The sequence below is a fragment of the Antedon mediterranea genome, chromosome 9, assembly GCF_964355755.1.
Source record: "Antedon mediterranea chromosome 9, ecAntMedi1.1, whole genome shotgun sequence".
NCBI classification, from domain to species: Eukaryota; Metazoa; Echinodermata; class Crinoidea; order Comatulida; family Antedonidae; genus Antedon; species Antedon mediterranea.
In genome coordinates, this window is record NC_092678.1 from 25,269,529 (window position 1) to 25,283,080 (window position 13,552).

Below are 13,552 nucleotides of genomic sequence, written 5' to 3' on the forward strand. Positions count from 1 at the left end.
ACATGAATTTGGGCCGACTTTGGGGGTCGGGACTATAGCCAGGGAAACCCTGGTTCAGGAAAAATGTGATGGTAAGCATTTCTTGTAAAAACTCATCTGAACTGGCTAGAAACAGACCTACATCCAGACCAATACTGGGACTATATCCAGGGGGTGGGATTAGACTCAAGGACCCAGAGATATATGTTATATATTACATATGTAAGTCAATGTCTTGTAGGTGCCAACAAACAGATGTGGGCGCTTGATGACGTGGTTGTAGGTGGCAACCTCCAAGCACCAGTTGTACTTAGTGATGACTTTCAACAATCTGAGCATGTTAGTTCCAACTGGTTGTTTCATCCGGGAGGTTCATTCTCTCTGCCTTATTGCTCGTCAAACAATGATAAAACAGATGCGTCCTCTAGTGCTGCTAATGCACAATCGTAAGTCGTTTAAAGTTGTGTTTCATTTATAATAGTGAGCATTCGATTTGTGAAAACCTAGATGCTAGGAACCGGTTACATCGTTTGATTTATTTTGCGTAGGCATGGTACATTGGTACATACGTGATTATCTTAAGTGATGCTTACCTTAAGTGATGCTTACTTTAAGTCATGCTTACCTTAGGTCATGCTTACCTTAAGTAATGCTTACCTTAAGTCATGCTTACCGTAAGTCATGCTTACCTTAAGTCATGCTTACCTTAAGTCAAGCTTACCTTAAGTCATGTTTACCTTAAGTGTTGCTTACCTTAAGTGATGCTTACCTTAAGTGAGGCTTACCTTAAGTGATGCTTACCTTAAGTCATGCTTACCGTAAGTCATGCTTACCTTAAGTCATGCTTACCTTAAGTCATGCTTACCTTAAGTCATGTTTACCTTAAGTGTTGCTTACCTTAAGTGATGCTTACCTTAAGTGATGCTTACCTTAAGTGATGCTTACCTTAAGTGATGCTTACCTTAAGTGATGCTTACCTTAAGTGTTGCTTACCTAAAGTGATGCTTACCTAAAGTGAAATAAGAAGGCAAAGAGTATTACTCGTATAGGCTGCCTCCTTTCATAGTTTGTATGTGTAAGTCATGTCAGTTTAAAAGTGTTGAGTATTGGGCTTGAAACAATGTGATAAGGTAATGAATTCCTTGTGTTTATGATACGAATATCAAAGAAGGAACCTCTTCTAGGTATTAAACCAAGATTTACACAACCTAAAAGGATGTTATTGATTCTAGATTGAGATGCCAACCAACAGAATATGCATAGTTGAGTCCTAGTTAGAGGTCAAATGTCATGTCTGTTGATGAATATGTATGTTTGATTGTTATTTCAGATTTTCAGACAGAAAAGCTTTGGTGTTCCATCGCAGTGAAGGTGAGCGTTATGCCATGACTACAGATGTACATGTGAATGATTTCTCATTGATACAATTTGAAGTAAGTAGGTCAAATGTCAGGTCAAATGTCATTTATGTTGATGAATCTGAATGTGTGTATGTAAGTTATGATTTGTATAGCAATGTTAGAGAGAAAGCTGTTTATTTTGATTATTTAATAACAATGACAAATTGCTTTTAATATTATAACTCTACCTTATTTAGAAGACATAATTAATTGTTTTTGAAAGTTCTGATGTTTATTTGTTTGTTTTGTTGCTAATTTTATCAAATTTGTTGTGATGTATAAATAATGGATTTTAAAGAATATTGTAACTTTTTATAAAAATTATTTATAACAGATAACTTTGTTGAATGTGTGTTGAAAAACAAATACACAAATTTGTTTTCTTGTATTTTTGTAGATTAACATAGGATGCACGTCAGACTCCTCGGAAGATGATCCTGTTCGCCTCGAGTACAGTCGTGATCACGGTACAAATTGGGATTTAGTTCGTCCAAATTGTTACGTAACAAACTTCACATCCGCTGCCTGTTCTCGTAATCTACACATGCCCAGTATTTACTACAGCGGTGAATCACCTGACTGGCAAAGAATAAGTATTCGCCTGTTAGGTCTTCATATCTGTGGGTAAGCTATCAAGTTTGTCATATTATTGGAAATATTAGTTAATAATAGTTATAATAATGTACATTTAAATATTTTAACTTCAGTTTACAATAGAGTGTAAAGCTCTGTCTACGCTATAACATTTTATGTGACAAAACAAATGTGATTTGCTCATAACATATAGACATGGTGATATCATATTCATATTTGGGCATATCACTACCATATTTGGGCACATCACTACCATACAAAAAAACGAAGCTATAGCTTTTTTATGCAGGATCCCTGTTCTCAGTTGTACTGTAATTATGATGTACTGTAATTGATGACTAAATATTTGGGCACATCACACTAGTTTGATAGTGTAGACAGTGTAATACAATGTATTCTTTATACAGTTTTCACTATACAAACTTATATATGTATGTAGGTACTATGTTTTGTTACTTAATGTTGGAATATCACATCTAGCCCATTCATATTCACATTTATTTCGACAATAATTGTTACGCTTAAGAAAGCTCACTGTTTTTCCTTTTCCCATAAAATTGGAAAAAATGCTTCTGCAATTTCATGCCAAAAAAATCTTTAATAGGCAAATATGTATGTACTAAGATCAGTTGTCCTTTCTTTAAGTATTAATAAATTGTTTAAATTTGTTTTTACCTAAAATCTGTAAGGTCTGTACGGTTCAGGTGGGTGCAAGGCTTCTACAGCAGAGGTGCAGCGAGTCCAAAGCCCTGGGGACTGGACACAGTGTACATAGGTCACATGTGTCCTTGTAGTGGACATGGTTTCTGTTTGGATGACGTGACTTGTTTGTGCGATGAGGGGTATTCTGGCAAACAATGCCAACTTACCAGAAAAAACCCAGTCTTCTTAACAGAATCATTTGAAGGTATTGAAATAAAATTTTAAATACATTTTTTGTAAATTTCGTTTGATATTTCAGTTTCAATTTATTTACCATTTCAAATATTGTACATAAAAGGTTGATGTGGATAACTGTAAGAGAAAAACTTGTTTACCTGTCACCTATTAGTGCAATACATAACAAAACATGTATTTCAAATAAGTTTTTTTCTCTGACTTACTAGGTCCATTATCAAAACAAAAGTTTATACAATGGAGTAGCGGAGAAAGGACAGAAAAGTGTGGAATCCTGATAACGGGCAAAAGTATGCATTTTCCAAATAATGGCCGTCGAATCCTCGTGACGACTGACATGGACCTAACTACTGCTACGTAAGTATTCTAAACGATCATCATCTTTGCTATACTATACACAATTATAAAGTTCTGTCTACACTATCAAACTTTATGTGACAAAAGAGTGTGATGTGGCAAAATATAGTAGTGATATGATATCATCATGTCCATATATGGGAAAATCAAATTTGTTGATAGTGTAGACAGAGCTTAAGGTATTTTCTAAGGTGACATATATTTCTTTGAATTACTTTTTATATCAGTGTTGTACAATTCTACATCAAACTTGGCTGCCAGCTAACCACTAAAGGTAAGGCAGACCATCCTGTATTGTTACAATACTCGACTGATGGCGGCTTATCTTGGATTCTCATTGAGGAGTTGCGGTTCAACAAAAAGAACAACTCTGTGATGTACATGGCGTTGGAGCTGCCACATAAGGCAAAGCGTAATGCCTCTCGTATCAGGTGGTGGCAGCCATCGACTAATGGAACATTCCGGCAGGATTGGGCCATTGATCAGGTTAGTTTCCTTGGCAACAGAAAATCAGGTCAACCAACTGACCTGACATTAAGTACTGTACTATATTCAAATGAGGTTCGTCTGCACAGTATATGAAGATGATGATGAATTATTGTGTTTTTTGCCTGATTTTTACGAGTTTAGTTTTTTTTGTTCTTTTGTTTAGATCTATATTGGTGGTCATATCCATGGCAAGAGATCCCTGACAGAGGACTTCCAATATGGCGTACAAAACGATGATAATGGACTACCTGTTGAAACGGATCCTAATTGGATGATTTCACCTGGGAGTTCCAGGGAATATGCAAGTACAGCATTACAGTGCTTTCCTTCTGAATGATTAAAGCTCTGTCCACACTATCAAACTTTATGTGACAGAAAATTATGATTTGAGCACATCACACTTTTTTTGTGAAACTAATTGTAGACAGAGCTTTAGGCTTTTGTCAGAAAATATAAAATTAAAATGTTATTTGTGCAATTTGCAGGTGTGTGGTTCAGAGAGACGTGTACTTAGCTTTGCAGACAACACTTTGAAACGCTACACCATCACATCAGATGTTTTAGTTAATGAGTTGACATATCTGCAGTTTGAACTTGCTATGGGGTGTGATGAGACCCAACATTGCTATTGTAAGTACCCATAGTTAGAAGTAGCAAGTATCCAATGTTAATATATAATACAAAATGATGCTAATAAGGCTGATTGGCTATAAGTAGGTGACTGTTTCTACAGCAATAATGCTAATAAGGCTTATTGGCGAGTAGGTAACTGTTTCTACAGCTACTGTATGCAAAATGTGGTGATGTCACAACTCTTGAGTGTAAAGCTCTGTCTACACTATCAAGCTAGTTAGACAAGGGTAGAAGCAGAATGTATTCAATGGCAGCAGTCATTTTGTTAATAATTATTAATACAAAATAATGCTTGTGTACTATTCCAATAAGGCTGATTGGCTATAAGTAGGTGACTGGTTCCACAGCTAATGTGTGCAAAATGTGGTGATGACACTGTAGCAAAATGAGTGTAAAGCTCTGTTTACACTATCAAACTAGTTTGACAAAAACAGTGTGATGTGCCCAAATATGGTAGTGATATGACATCATTATTTTTGTCACATTTTAGAAAATATTGGTTACATTTTAGTGAAATTCGTTTGAAGGGTTTGATTAGTTATCATTCTATATTGGACAAGTATCCATCGACGAGAGGTAATAATCTACCCTCATCTAACATTGGCATTCAACAACTCGTAAGCCAACTGGAGCAGGCACGCAAAGATTTGCGTGAAACCGAAACAAAACTGGCTACTTTGCAAACACGATTCGATACGATGTTAACAGAATTTCAAAACCATATCGCCAAATCTGAGCAAAGAGAAATTAAAAAGTGTGATTTTCGTTTTCTTGTTTTTTTTAATGGAATTGTGTTTTTCTGAATTTACTTTGCAGCCATCAATCTTGAGTTTTCAATTGATATGGGTAAGACATGGAACCTGCTTCAGAAGGAATGCATGTCAAATCAAGTGGATTGCGTGAAATATCAACAGGGTACAATATACACAGCTGATGAATATTATGGGTGGAATAGAATAGTTATTCACCTACCTGCTCATTCAAGGCAAGTTCTCTTACATGTTGTAAATATCTAAAGTTATAGCATAATAATAATATTATTAATAATACGTCAATCTTATTTGGCACTTATTGCACAAAGTCTTTTAACACTTCACATTATTACCCCAGTAAATTTTTGGATCAAACACGTCTGGAAACATACTCCCATAATGTTGCGCAGTTGTGTTTTGACCTATACCAGGTACCCACTTATACAACTGGGTAGAGAGAGGCAAACGTAAGTAAAGTATCTTGCCAAAGGATACAAGCAAAGTAACAAGCTTTTGGATTTTAACTTGCGATCTCACAATCAATAATCTAACCTCCAACACACTGCGCCACACGCATATAAGCAAGTGTCATATCATGTCATCAAAGTACTTGATGTTTAAAGTTTTATTTGTCATTAAACAGGTCTAAGTCAACCCGCTTCCGATGGCTGCAACCAGGTGGATTTTCCACAGGTGAATCATGGGCGTTAGGGTATGTGTACATAGGACCTGATTGCCCAAATATGTGCTCCGGACATGGAACCTGTAATATTGCTAGCTGCATGTGAGTATAATTTATTCATTCAGTGCAAAATTATTTCCATTTATTGTTATTTTAATATACAGTACATATAAATTATGTTTGCTCTGAGATATACAAAAACAGTAAAAAGAAAAACAAACAAAAAGTGTCACATCACTCTCATACTGACAAGCATTCAATGGCAGTTGGATAAAAGCTGTTACGAAACCTATTTGTGCGAGAAAGGATTGACCGGTAACGTCTACCGCTACATAACACCTTAAATACATTATGCATGGGATGAGTAGAATCTTGATAAATGGAATGTGTTTTCTTAATTATGTTGTACAAGAGAGTTTTTGATTGTTTCATAATTTATACATAGTCATACATAAATGAATTCAGTTTGTCTACAAATGCACAGGCATTGTATTCATACAAAAATGTTTTCTTTCAGTTGTGATGATGGTTGGAAGGGCAAACAGTGTAATGCACCCAAGTCTGCTCTCCCCACTCAACTTAGGGAAACCTTCTCCGACGAAACATATCTGAAAACTAATTGGTTGAAAATAAATGGTGCTCAAGTGGACAATGAGTGTGGACCTGTGGCCTCTGGACAATCTCTTCATTTTGTTAAAGTGAGTCATTGTTTTGTTTGGTTTAACATTTCATGATGTACAGTCAACTATTTGAAAAACAATTCAAACTATAAGAAAATTCTGTTTTAGGATGTATCGTCTCTTAAAAAGAAATTCTGTTGTAATCTTTGTAAAATTTGAATTCTGAAAACTTATTTAGTGAAAGGGTCAGAGGTCAACTGTTAACTTATTTATCTACTGTTTATACATTCATTTATCTGTATCTTATTAAAGGCCTGCATTCGGCAATTGGTGACCAATGACCTTGACCTCGTACAAGCGGAACATGTTCAGTTTTACTTCAAATATGGTTGTTTATCTCGGCCAAGCATCCGTGATCAAGGAGTGCTCGTGGAGTACTCTACAAATGGAGGAATCGGGTGGAACCCTTTGATGGAGCTCCTCTATGATCAGTATAAATATCCTACGTAAGTTGTTGTCTGCAAGTCGTTTTGTTTCGTAATTTATTCGACCAAGAAGAAGAAAAAAATGCATATTAGTGCATAACTAAAATAATAGCATTTCTAACATTTTTCCCTTTTTTTGGTTAGGATCTATGGGTATTAGTGCCTGGATCTCAATGGAGATAAAAAATAAAATAAGCACTGATAAAATGACAATGCTGTGGATATCAGTGCCTGGATCTCAATGGAGATAAAAAATAAAATAAGTACTGATAAAATGACAATGCTGTGGGTATTAGTGGCTGGATCTCAATGGAGATAAAAAATAAAATAAGCACTGACAAAATGACAATGCTGTGGGTATTAGTGGCTGGATCTCAATGGAGATAAAAAATAAAATAAGTACTGATAAAATGACAATGCTGTGGGTATTAGTGGCTGGATCTCAATGGAGATAAAAAATAAAATAAGCAAAAAGCTAAATCAAAACGATAAAGTAAAACAGCCAGAAAAATATATAATATAGGGAAGGAACAGTACATTTACTCATGATATTTAGACAAATAATAATACTATATTATACATTTTTTTTAAAATTAAGGTTAGTTTACTTCATAACATACAAGGATTTAATGTTAGTAAGGTGAGCTTATCTGGAAGTCTTGAATGCAAACAATATAATTAAACTCAACTAACTTTGTTATTGCAGGTTTGTATCCATACCGCTAGTTTCTGAAGCCAAGTTCAACGGAACGCGCATTCGTTGGCATCAACCAAAGCATGAAGGTCACGGGCAGACTGACTGGGTCATTGATAATATATTCATTGGAGGGTCAAACGTGTTACCAAGTTCGCATGTTGACAACTTTGAAGAGGGCGTGGTCAGTAAACAATGGCTGTTCCATGGCAACACTATGCTTGCACCTTATTGCGTTGCTGATTGGCTAGTCAATCCTATATCTGATGGCAGGCCTAATAGCTGGTCACTGATTGGTGGAGTGAATCCTCTTCATAATACACTAATAACCACTACAGATATCCATCTTCAGAAAGGTTCAGTTTTAGAATTTAAGGTATTTTTTTTTTTTTATTGTTAAAATGAATAAAAAAGTTTAATTGATTATAAATTTTCTTATATTAAGGTTTATTTATATTATATTTTCCAAAAATTTCCTTTTTAAGTTAAGTGTAGGTTGTGATGCATCCTGGGATAGTGTCATGACACCAATTGACCTTCTTTATTCTACTGATTATGGAATCACTTGGCAACACCTAGTCAGGAATTGCCTACCATCTCACCCAGAGTGTAACGGTGAAGTCACTCCTTCCAGCACGTACTATGCAAACCCAGGCTGGAGAAGAGTTGTTATACCAATCCCAGACCGAGCTATTACTAGGTAAGTAAGTACTTACTATGAAGTAAACTGAATGTGTTATATTGAATTGTAGTGTGTAGCTCCATTGAAGTGACCTTCAATATTTTAAACTCACTTAAACCAGCCACACTACGTTGTACTTATATTAGCAACCGTTTTTTTCTCATTCTGGTTATATTTGTATATGAACTTGCTGTTAAGCACTGTCTACACTATCAAACTTTATGGGACAAAAAACGTGATATGTCTATATATGGACATGATGATGTCACATCACTACTAGTTTGATATTGTAGACCTTGAGTTTTACATGTGTGCCTATGTTAATATACCTTTAGAGCAACAAGAATACGATGGGCTCAACAACATTTCTTCACCAACAACACCATCAACCAACAGTGGGCATTGGATGATGTTAGGATTGGGCCTAGTTGCTATGCAATGTGCAGTGGTCATGGGTCCTGCCATTACCCAGTATGCATCTGTGATACAGGATTTTATGGCAGCTTTTGTGAGAGTAGTTCTACATTGAAGGTATTTCATTTTATTGTTTGAAAGTGGAGTTGAGTTTTGGAGTGGAGTTGTGAATTGGTGGTTGTGATGCTCGTCTACCAATCCAAGGGTCCTGGTTCAAGTCATGTCATGTCAGGATTTTTTCTAATGACAATTTACAACTCCATTCCCAAAAACTTGTAATAAGACTTTGTTTATGTTGAGCATCTTGTGTAGATGTCTTGTGAACAGGATTGCCACCTGTAAGAAGGATATTGAATGAATTCGCTTATGGTTATGGTTGGAGATTTGCCGAAATATTTTTTTTTTAAAGAAAGAAAAGAAAAATGTACTTACTTTTTATTACATACACAAACTATTACATCCTGATTGATAAGTAACAATATACAATAGATAATATTATTCTAGTTCTGTTTTATTTTAGACAATATTGAAAGACAGGTTTCAGAGGCATCAGATTGACTATGACAATTGGGCATTCATCCAAGGTGGAAGAACTATCGCTAGCCAGCATAAAAGTTGCGGCATTTTGTCTGAAGGTCGCTCACTGTACTTCAACCAGCCAGTATTGCGACTTGCAGAAACTATAGATCTTGATTTGCGTAACGCACGTTTCTTGAAGTATTACGCGATGATAGGTAGCGAGTTTTCTACGCCACACTGCCTGACGCCACAGAGTCGTCATGATAGTGTTATTTTACAGTATTCAATCAATTCAGGTACATTTTTGTTTTATTTTGTTTTATTCAGGCAAATTGCCAAGGATAACCATAAGCGAATTCATTCACTATCCTTCTTAAAGGTGGTAATCCTGTTCACAAGACAAACATATACACAAGATGCTTTACATAAAGTCTTATTACAAGTCTTTGGGAGTAGAGTTGTAATTTGTCATTAGAAAAAATCCTGCCATATTTCAGGCTTGAACCCAGAACCCTTAAATTGGTAGCCAAGCATCATAATCACCAAGCCACAACCCTTATTTTTTTATTTCATAATAGCATGATAACAAATATGAAAAAAAATAATGTTCAAAATCAATCAATTTTATTAAGCTTATTAAATTGTTTAAACTTTAGGAATAACCTGGCAACTACTCCATGAGCTGGATTACAATAATTATCAGGTACCAAGACAAGATTACATTCCACTTCCAGTCAGCGCACGAACCAGGTCAACACGGTTTAGATGGTGGGCACCAATGTCACCAGCCACGCCTCAGCCACAGTGGGCATTGGACGATGTTTATATTGGTACAGTATTTCATCTTTTTCTTTGGTTTATGGAATTGCCTTTCTGTTACATTGATATACTGTAACCTAGTGTTGTTTTTCTACTCTAGATTGTCTCTTTCACCCAGGTGTATAAATGGGTACTGACAATATATAATTAAGTTGAGGTGCTTTATAAACTTTGACCTTCTTTTGATCAATTCTCTACTCTTTTTTCTATTGTTAAAATTGTACACAGTACCTAATAAAATTAACTTTTAACTTTATTTAGGTGGATCTGAAATTAACAACATCAACTTATTTGCGGATTTTAATGATAATACGATCGAAGAAACAAAGTGGGATTTTTACCCATATGGACAGCTACGTGCAGGAGTTTGTGGTAACTTTGGTAACTCAATTGGATGGGATCACATATCAGCTGATGATCGTCATGTTAGTCTCACAACCAGACAGTTGATTGTTGATGCTGAATATATGATTCAGTTTAAGGTACTGATTTGGCCCAATTCCAGAAAGTTTGGTGACAACACACCCCAACATTTTCACACCTTTTTCATTGCCACTTCCGCACTCAATATTGTTTAGAATACCATCAATAAGTATTTGGAGTGGACTCTTGTGGTAGTTAAGTGTGGACTCTTGTGGTAGTTAAGTGTGGACTCTTGTGGTAGTTAAGTGTGGACTCTTGTGGTAGTTAAGTGTGGACTCTTGTGGTAGTTAAGTGTGGACTCTTGTGGTAGTTAAGTGTGGACTCTTGTGGTAGTTAAGTGTGGACTCTTGTGGTAGTTAAGTGGTCTGGTCAACTGTGAAATGGTTCTATGTTTTGCTTGTGTTCCATTCCACATTGCTGTTCTTCTGGTCATTTTAACCATTCTTATATACAATTGAATAATAATTTATATTTCCATACTTTTTATTTATTTAGTTTATATATTTTAAAACGTAAATATACAGGATAAAAACATATCAGGTATAGATATTGCACCTGTTTTACATATGGTCCTGATACTTAAGTTTATACTTAATACTTTCTAGATTGCAGTAGGCTGCTCAAGCCAATCAAATTCATGTCAAACAACTTATCCTGTCTTGTTGCTATTCAACACTGACCCCAGTCATCCAAATTGGCAGCTTGTAGAACGACAGTGCCTTCCAGGATCAGCCAATCCGCTGTGTCCACCATCGCAGTACCATCCAGGCAGCGTATACTCCGCTAATGACCACAAACAGTGGACAATGGTCACTTTAAAACTACCTGCAGAAACGGTCTCAAGGTAAAGTTCGGTCTGCACTCAAATCAAACTACTTTACCATATTTAAGCATATTACTACCATATTTGGGTACATCACACTTTTTTGACTTGTATTTTCTTTTATTCTAGTACAACCCAGTTTCGATGGATTCAGCTGTCTGGAAATTCTAGACGTAGAGCACCTCGATGGTCATTAGATGACATTTACATTGGAGAGGCCTGCCCCTCATTGTGTCATGGTCATGGAACGTGCTTACCTGAAGGATTCTGTGTTTGTGATGAAGGATATGGAGGTATTGTAGACTGCACATTTTAATTAGGCAATGCTACAGCAGTCTAGAAAACCTACCAAATAGTACATTCTCAATAAAAATCAGAATGTCTCCCAAGGCACAAAATTCCAAATTATTTTCTACCATTAAAACATATTCAGAATACCAGACTTTCTGACATATTATGTCAACCAAGGAGTGTCTGGTATTGAGTTGACTGTATTAGATTCAGATGTTTAAATGCCCTTAGACACCTGCTTGTATAAAATATAATATTCAAATGATTTTAGGGATTGTAGACATCATTAAATCATTGTAGACACTCTTTTCTCTGTCTGCATGTACAGTGTATTTTTCAATAGTAATGGATTTAATTATTATTACTACCTTCGTTAATCCTCTCTAGATGAGTCCTGTACCCCAATCAAGATCTTGCAACAAGATTTCCTTGATAACTTTGAAGGTAGTCTTCTAGCGTCTCGTTGGAGTCGTGTTAGAGGAGGGCGCTTAGGTGTTGGATGCGGTTCACTTGTTCCGCACGCTCACGGCAAGTCGCTTTACTTTAGTAGCTGTGGATTGCGAGAGGCTATTACTGTGGAGTATGACACCAGAAATACAAGGTACTAAGTTCCACTGAATGGTTTCACAATACTTGGCTGATCTGGGAATGGCACAGGGGCCAGTATCTGTAGTGTTAATGCAGTAAATTCGTTAAAATTAATTCAACAAACATTTATTTCATCAAATGCCTTACAATTTAAACAAAGCATACAATGAGGACCAACCAAGAAGTAAAACTTGTCTCAGTTGGCCCTTGTAACATGGTTACAAAAAATAACAAGAACAAGTGAGAATATGAATAAATTAATTAAATTAATTAAGTAGAATTTGTTTTATGTTTTCATTTTAGGGAAATTATATTTGTTATTCAAATTGGAAGTGCACGACCATCCCCATCATGCAACATACATCAGGCGTCTGGGGCAACCACAAATAAGTCAGTTCTGTTTCAATACACGAATGATAATGGCACAAATTGGAACGTGATTGCGGAACATCACCCACAGTCTTATAACCGTGCGACAAAAGTGAAGTATGAGCTACCGATCCAAGCCAAAGCAAATGGCGTGAGGTTCAGGTGGTGGCAGCCATTCCATATGGGGGCAGGATATGATCAGTGGGCTATAGACCATGTTGAACTTGTGTTGTGAGTAATGATTTTAAAAATCTATTTTGACAAACTAAAATTAGTTTTAAAATAGATTTTTAAAATATCGTATCTTCAAACCAGATGGAACATTTTCAATCATAATAATTGTTACTGTTTACAGGTTTTAAAGTAATTAGAGAAACTTTTGGTGAAGACAATTAATATTTTTGTTTTATTAATTTTGGCAGCGTATCGGGTATAAACGGATGCATGAGCATTAATGTACCTATTGTGATTTCAATTGAAAGAATTTGTATTGCCTTCCGTTATAAAAAAATAAAACAAGTCGGTCGTAGTAACGAGTATCGTAGATAGCCTAGGATGATAAGCACTTTAAATAGACCTGTATGCATGGCCAAATGGGTATCAAAGAAGATGGATGAAGATAGGACTACAGCAACAGTAATTGAAAAGTAGGCTAGTTTAGCTAGAGTAAACATCTAGATATATATATAAGTGAATATATTATAACATTTTAGTAGAAAGTTCAATTAGGCCAAACCAAGGCCTACCAACCCATGTTGATCAACACCTACAGTTACCAAGGCCTACCAACCCATGTTGATCAACACCTACAGTTACCAAGGCCAACCAACCCATGTTGATCAACACCTACAGTTACCAAGGCCTACCAACCCATGTTGATCAACACCTACAGTTACCAAGGCCTACCAACCCATGTTGATCAACACCTACAGTTACCAAGGCCTACCAACCCATGTTGATCAACACCTACAGTTACCAAGGCCTACCAACCCATGTTGATCAACACCTACAGTTACCAAGGCCTACCAACCCATGTTGATCA

General features: G+C 36.0%; 1 protein-coding gene across 1 annotated transcript in view; it reads left to right on the plus strand.

Annotated features, from left to right (window-relative positions):
• LOC140059468 (reelin-like) overlaps positions 1 to 12,745 on the plus strand; it is a 30,823-nt gene extending 18,078 nt beyond the window's left edge. The window contains exons 30-51 of the mRNA XM_072105396.1: positions 221 to 425; positions 1,310 to 1,412; positions 1,777 to 2,003; positions 2,663 to 2,880; positions 3,080 to 3,227; positions 3,455 to 3,713; positions 3,880 to 4,017; positions 4,202 to 4,346; positions 5,166 to 5,334; positions 5,745 to 5,885; positions 6,301 to 6,481; positions 6,716 to 6,909; positions 7,595 to 7,958; positions 8,068 to 8,282; positions 8,600 to 8,795; positions 9,199 to 9,493; positions 9,854 to 10,027; positions 10,278 to 10,498; positions 11,045 to 11,283; positions 11,392 to 11,555; positions 11,941 to 12,154; positions 12,445 to 12,745. Coding sequence (XP_071961497.1) covers positions 221 to 425; positions 1,310 to 1,412; positions 1,777 to 2,003; positions 2,663 to 2,880; positions 3,080 to 3,227; positions 3,455 to 3,713; positions 3,880 to 4,017; positions 4,202 to 4,346; positions 5,166 to 5,334; positions 5,745 to 5,885; positions 6,301 to 6,481; positions 6,716 to 6,909; positions 7,595 to 7,958; positions 8,068 to 8,282; positions 8,600 to 8,795; positions 9,199 to 9,493; positions 9,854 to 10,027; positions 10,278 to 10,498; positions 11,045 to 11,283; positions 11,392 to 11,555; positions 11,941 to 12,154; positions 12,445 to 12,745 — 4,511 coding nt within the window. The remainder of the gene's footprint in view (positions 1 to 220; positions 426 to 1,309; positions 1,413 to 1,776; positions 2,004 to 2,662; positions 2,881 to 3,079; positions 3,228 to 3,454; positions 3,714 to 3,879; positions 4,018 to 4,201; positions 4,347 to 5,165; positions 5,335 to 5,744; positions 5,886 to 6,300; positions 6,482 to 6,715; positions 6,910 to 7,594; positions 7,959 to 8,067; positions 8,283 to 8,599; positions 8,796 to 9,198; positions 9,494 to 9,853; positions 10,028 to 10,277; positions 10,499 to 11,044; positions 11,284 to 11,391; positions 11,556 to 11,940; positions 12,155 to 12,444) is intronic.
• Positions 12,746 to 13,552: the final 807 nt, after the last annotated feature.